Source organism: Blastocystis sp. subtype 4 (assembly GCF_000743755.1).
Source record: "Blastocystis sp. subtype 4 strain WR1 chromosome Unknown seqid_0389, whole genome shotgun sequence".
In the NCBI taxonomy this organism is placed as follows: Eukaryota; class Bigyra; order Opalinata; family Blastocystidae; genus Blastocystis; species Blastocystis sp. subtype 4.
The window spans coordinates 1,060-7,672 of record NW_014569158.1 but is presented as its reverse complement, the minus strand read 5'-3'; the positions used below and the strand labels follow the sequence as shown (position 1 = coordinate 7,672).

General features: G+C 38.6%; 2 protein-coding genes across 2 annotated transcripts; both read right to left on the bottom strand.

Annotated features, from left to right (window-relative positions):
- Nucleotides 1–220: 220 nt before the first annotated feature.
- JH06_4576 (hypothetical protein) lies at nucleotides 221–565 on the bottom strand (the record flags this gene model as incomplete). Its single annotated transcript, XM_014669865.1, has 3 exons — nucleotides 221–424; nucleotides 454–514; nucleotides 546–565. 3 exons carry the CDS (start codon nucleotides 563–565, stop codon nucleotides 221–223), a joined length of 285 nt encoding a protein of 94 aa, XP_014525351.1.
- Nucleotides 566–3,852: 3,287 nt separating this feature from the next.
- Nucleotides 3,853–6,132, bottom strand: JH06_4575 (tRNA uridine 5-carboxymethylaminomethyl modification enzyme; the record flags this gene model as incomplete). The annotated part of the gene is made up of 11 exons (XM_014669864.1): nucleotides 3,853–4,130; nucleotides 4,161–4,323; nucleotides 4,355–4,456; nucleotides 4,487–4,556; nucleotides 4,587–4,760; nucleotides 4,791–5,392; nucleotides 5,422–5,577; nucleotides 5,607–5,711; nucleotides 5,741–5,869; nucleotides 5,905–6,073; nucleotides 6,107–6,132. The coding sequence occupies 11 exons, from the start codon at nucleotides 6,130–6,132 to the stop codon at nucleotides 3,853–3,855; spliced, it is 1,974 nt and encodes a 657-aa protein (XP_014525350.1).
- Nucleotides 6,133–6,613: the final 481 nt, after the last annotated feature.

Below are 6,613 nucleotides of genomic sequence, written 5' to 3'. Positions count from 1 at the left end.
ACGATTCTATAAGTAGATATGAACGAATATGATGAAATGTAGATCAATCACTGGAATAGATACCACTTCTGAACCAGCACCTGGACCTCAGTTACCTGTGGGTCCTTTCTTACCTACAGAGAATAGAAAATCAACAGTGTCCATTGAGAATCTGGGTATGGAAGATCGCTTGAAGGATGTGTTCCGATTCTGGATTGTTTGTTAACAAATAAACTGCGGATTATTCCTTCTTAAATGCATTCGAGAAGATTTCCTTCAACTCATCAAAAGAATAGTGCATCTTCTTGCCATTCCTCTTAGCATAGATAGCTGTTCCAACTATAGCAGCAGTAATTCCTGCAATCCAGCCCCAAGACTTCTTATTGCCGAAGTTGAGAGTCCAACCCAGCCACTTGCATCTCTTGGGAACGAAAACGCGCGAATCCTACATACTATTGGATATGTAATCCATACATTAGGGTCATAGTAAAAAATCTTCCATACATAGTGATCATCGGAAGCCTTTGCTAACTGTCTACAGATCACGGTTCCATTGAACTATCCACTCATCTATATTTCCCTCCATCTATTAAATCAAAAAAGAATATGAAAGTTCACCTCTGTTTCCACGTTTTCAAAGATCTGTACAACATACAAATATGGTATAATTAAAATAAAATAGTCATGATAATAATAGTAAGATCTTCCAAATCTCTTTCCAATCAATCTCGCACGCAATCGAAACAAACAGATACATGGTATAAAACTATAGAATAAAACATGAACAGATTAAACTGTTCTTTCAAATATAAAGAAAAGAGAAAACAAAGCAATCCTATAGCAGCTATATAGTACTTCGATGAACTCATCGTTGAGACACAGGTATTACTCTAGCGACGTATACAGAATCACTTGCATCACACGAAAAACACTTCACAACAATCCATTTGGAGTATGGGACTACAAATTTGGGTTCCATAGAAGTTGTAACAGGTGTATCCAGTGGGATTATGTCATCTATTGAGGTTGACGAAAGACCAGTAGTCTCTTTAGGACTGTCAATTTCTTTGTTATCCCAGGTATTTGTCTGGTAAATCACTACATATAAACGAATAAGAATGTGTCCCACTTTTACTATAGCATTGGCTTCTAGATGAGCAGCTATTACAGATAGAATGACAGTAGTTAAGAACTGTCTTAGTAAAAGCCGAAATGTGTTTCACCTGTCTACAGGCAATACACCGCTTTAGTACTGCGCTTCCAGGTGTAGAGTAGTCTTTTTTGCCAATTGGCATGACTAAAGAGTAAATAAATAAATGAAAAAAATGAACATGACGCATGAACACTAATTCATAATGTGTTACATGAAGTTACTATGTTTCCCCAAATGTACTTTATATTACCACTGTTGCGTTCGTAAACTAGTCATAATAATTCTTATAAAAATAAATAAATAAGATTACCACTTCAAGATATATCTACACAGATTTCTCATCGCTACGAAATCTATCAATCAATCTGACTTCTTAAAAGTTGTTAAAACAAACAAGAGATAAAAAGACTAAATATTGGATGTGGTTTTATCCATCATCCCAATGAACGCTTGATGTGTCATCTTTACAAAGAAATCACTTAATTCTGGTGATACATGATTCCGAAGAGAACAATGGCATGATGCAATAGACTTCATTATATCAAGTCGTAGATTATTCAATTGAACTGCATCTACAATTAATAGAACGTTTAAATCAAACCTTGATTTGCCTTCTGAATACAATGCATAATATGATTATCGATCTCCCGAATCAATGCACAAAGAAGACTCTGAATCACTAATTCGGTACTATTCCGATCAATTTCCAATTGTGCAAAAAGATTCTACAAATTACTTCATCTTTGTACATCGACCTTAGTAATGGACGCCATTTCATCAGTACGAGTACTATCTCTTAACATTTGTATTCCATCTCCAAGGGTTTGATACAACTGTACACCCAGACGTATCTCTGCTTCTGTCATCGAATAGAAGTCGCAGAGATCCCAGTGTTCTGAAGGAAGACAAGGAATGGAACGATCCTTCATAACAGATTGGATAGCCACCAACAATCCAATTCCTTCTTCAGATTTCACTTGTGTTATGCTGGAATCGAATAGATCAATCAGACAGTTCCAAAGAAATGGAGAAGGAACTGAAGAATTTTGAAGGCAGGTCATTGTGAAAGTTGAAAGAGAAATCTACGAATAATCGTAATTCCAAAAAAATGACCCAATAATTAGGTGATATTGAATGACAATTAGTAAGAGAATGGATCCAAATAAGAACAGAACTCTGAACAGAAATGGACTGTTGATATGTTGCATTCATGATCATTTGAATCTTATTCACCAGCAATTTATCTGCTTCAAGAGAGGTAGTCCATTGGGCAAGTATCGCATGCAACAACTGACATAGAATGTGAGTCACATTGTCTTCATGGAGAATGGGAAGATAACAGATGCAAGCTTCAACCTAATGATAATTGGAAGCAGATAGTATCACATCCAAGAGAGTAGTGAGAGAATGGACATAGTGAAGAAGAGAAGATGTAATATCAACTGGGGTATGAATGAAAGTGAAAGGAGAATGCTCAGGAAGTACATACAAAGATACGTGAGAATGGATAGAAGAGAAAAGAAGGAGAAAATGAGTGATAAACCTCTGATGATCCAGATCTGAATCATTCTCGCACAGTAACATAGCTTGTTGATCATTCCCGAGAATCAGTTCACAGAGTAGTTTGCAAGGAAGAGAAGGCAAACGCCCTATTGAGGATACAATTCTTCTAGTCACTTGTAGCAGTGGCTCCAGCTCTCCATGAGGCTTCCCTTGTGACTGTAAGGAGTACTGAGAGAGAAGACAGAAGGTGCATGCCCAGAGTTGATCACAGAGATGATCCAGCTGTCGACATTGCTCTTCCTGTTGTTCCTGGAGTGAGAAGATCATCTCGAGATCATCAGGGGTCTCAGCAGTATGTAAGAGATACAAAAGACGCTCCGTGGGATTGTCGGAACGGAAGGATCGACACATAGATCGAAACACTTCGCGAGTAGAACCGTCACCAGCTCCTTGAAGCGAACATTGTCGCCAGAGGTTGTTGTAGTTATCAAATAAGGTATTCCAGTCTTCTGAAGTACCCATTGAGGGGTCGTCAAAGGCTCCCGTTCGTAAGGCTGAATACATTGTACGAATGAGTTGTACTTCACGGACAGATGTGGGATCCGAAGACCGTTGGAAAAGAGAACTGAAACTCATCTCACTATCCTGTAACGGTTCTGAATACATGGTGATTGTTGTTGTCTTCCGTTTCATTTTCTACACGTCAGAATCGGATAAAAGATAAACTTGAAGATAAGACTGAACACAAGACCAGAAAAGAAACACAGGATCACGAAGAAGGCTATTCAGCCCTTTCTACAATGAAATAGAAGGAAAATTGCAAACATAATTTGTTTCATCACAATACTTCTTATCATTTTGTTGATTGATCTCTGCAATGACCAAATTAACCATCTCTCGTAATAGACACCTAAACATGAGTCCAGCCATTTCAAACAACGGACCATAGGTTTTCTTCACCGTTTATATATTCATATTCAGCAGCATACGCGTTTTCGTTATCTTCATGTTCCAATCCATCAATTTCATTTCTTCGCAACTCGCAAAGGGCCTGTTAGGTTAATTTAACATATTCAAAGCTACTTCATATTCACCCAAGAGATACAACACACCATCTAGTGAATTAACGTCAGTATTTGAAAGGCGATTCGCAAACTCCGAAACAGCGATTCGTTCCAAATACATAGAAAAGATCTCTCAACAAACACAAACTAAAGTTACGACGAATGACTCTTTCGAATCGTCTTAATGATAAACAGAAGAGTCGAAGGTTTAATTCCAAGAATGTGTTTCACTTCTTCAATCGAAGTTGGATGTGTTGTACTTAATTTATCCTTTTCTTCCTGGGATATTGGGAGGCTTTCGAAGTCAAAATCCGCAGGAATCTTCAATGCATTCGATTTCTGATACAAAGCAATATCCTTCTGTTGTCGATCCAAATAGGCAGCATATTTAGATTCGATTCCAACCGTTTTCTTGACTCCCTTACTCGTTTCTACAAATCACAATCCAAATCCAGAACCACCTGAAAGAACGGTATTTCCTTCCTTATTTGTCACAATCTCTTCTACTTTTTCAATGCTCATTTGTGGATAGGCAATCGCATCATATGCCGAAATGTACTTCTTCTCTCCATCAATTCCCCATTCAGTGTTATGAAGACGATAAGACTTCAAAAATTCATTACACTATTACTAACTGGATTGTGTTCATTTGTACCCTTAGCAATTCCTCTTTTCTCTTCATAAATGCCTCATAACGAGTCTTTCCCACAATTCCATTCTTATATCCCCACTCTGTTAATCGGAGATCTGCATTATCCTACTCCTCATGAATCTTCTCATTCCATACAGCACGTACTGTGAGACGATATTCACATCTTGATGTGAACATTCGGAAGGGTTCACGTGTCAGATCAGTACTACACCTAAATTCATATGTCGTCTTCTACCGATAACCTCCACGAGTCAAATCATCTGTCAGTACTCCTATTAAGGCTTGAGAACGCTCAAACTGAATTGAAGGCTTTCCAAGCACATCAAATGCCGCATTGATACCAGCAACAATACCTTGAGCTGCAGCCTCTTCATAGCCTGTAGTTCCATTGATCTGACCTGCCAAATAGCTACCCATGAGAGATTTCAACAATATATACAGATTCTGAATAGTTCGCAATCTAAAAGAAGGAAGGATAGCAGTAGGATCAACATAGTCGTACTCCACAGCATAACCAGGACGAATCATATGAACCTTCTCCAGACCCTCCATTGTTCTTAACATCGCTAACTGTGTGTCGCCATTATAGGCTGTAGCTAATCCATTTGGATAGATCACATCAGTCTCCAATCCCTCTGGTTCTAGCCAGATCATGTGTCGTTTCTTCTCAGGGAAACGAAGGACTTTCTTCTCAATTGAAGGGCAGTAACGAGGACCCTGACCACGACCTCCATTTCCTGTGAAGCTTGGAAGTTCCTCTCGATGAGTATTGCAAATGTCATGGGTTCTTTGATTTGTAAATGTGATGTGACAGATCTGGAGATGGTCACGATTGGGGATGTAGTTATTATTATAAATATTCATAAAACTCAACGGAGTGGGATCTACATCCGAAGGCTGTTCTTGGAGAATCGACCAATTGATGCTATTCTTATCAAGACGAGGAGGAGTCCCTGTTGTAAAACGTTGCATGGGGAGATTCAGTGAATGGAGGAATTGAGCTAAATGGACAGTTGGTGGATCTGCATTCAATGTATCACGCTAGACTAAAACAGAACAACTATACATACGAAGAATCGCCCTGCTGGAACATTCCAACGACCAATATGACAAACACCGTTTAGAAAGGTTCCAGTACACAAAACAACTTCACGACATTTGAAATGTTCACCTTTTCGAGTGATTACTCCAATTACAGATTTGTTATCTGTATCCATCTCAAATTCCTACTCTTAAGGATCCTAAGAAACCTTACATGAACACCATCTTCAAAAAGAGTCAGATTGGGATAATTATGCACTTCTGCCTGCATAAACTTCTTGTACAGATCACGGTCCACTTGAGCACGAGGTCCATGAACCTACAATCACAACCATAACGAATTAATACAGCCGGTCCACGTGAGGCATTCAATACACGGAATTGAATACCACCAAAATCTGTCATACGCCCAATCAAACCATCCAAAGCGTCAATCTCACGAATCAAGTGTCCTTTACCAATTCCACCCATGGAAGGCTATACATTAAAGAGAATACATTCACAATAAATACATTACATGACATTTCTCCAATTGTTGAGAAATTGGTTGTGATGAGGGCTGTTTTTACACCAATTCTGGCAGAAACAGATGCTGCTTCAAGACCAGCATGTCCTCCTCCAATTACAACAACATCATAATCGTGAATTGTTGAAAAGCACCGAATGAGATTCCTAGTTGCTCTATATATTATACATAATGCATAGAGTTCATACCCGCGACCAACAATCTTCGTGAGCATCTGTGCTTAATATGCAAACAAATACTAGAATCCAAACATTTCAAAAATAGTGACATAGGAAGGTATATGGAAGTGTTGCACCATGAGAAAGAATTGTTAACAGGTGTTGCTGATCGAATACTGTTTTCCTATTGAGATTGATGGAACCAAATCAAGGGGATAATCGAACGATTGAGGATAAAATACAGCAGTTTTTGGTTTGTTTTATGATGGTTTGACTATCATAGGTAAACAATGACTTGAAAGGACGATTGCTCATATTATCATCTATTCGCATGTCCATAACTACCAAAGAGGGGGCCTCTAGCTTGCATGGTAATGCTTGGATGGAACCTTTGATTTCCGCATATTGGAAGACTCCACAGCTAAATAAAATGGAATTACATCTTATCGAGAATATATTTCTCGAGTATGTGAAAGTGGCAGAACCAGAAGTTGCCGAACTAGTCTTATCTTCAATCCTTACCCGGATATGTCCTCA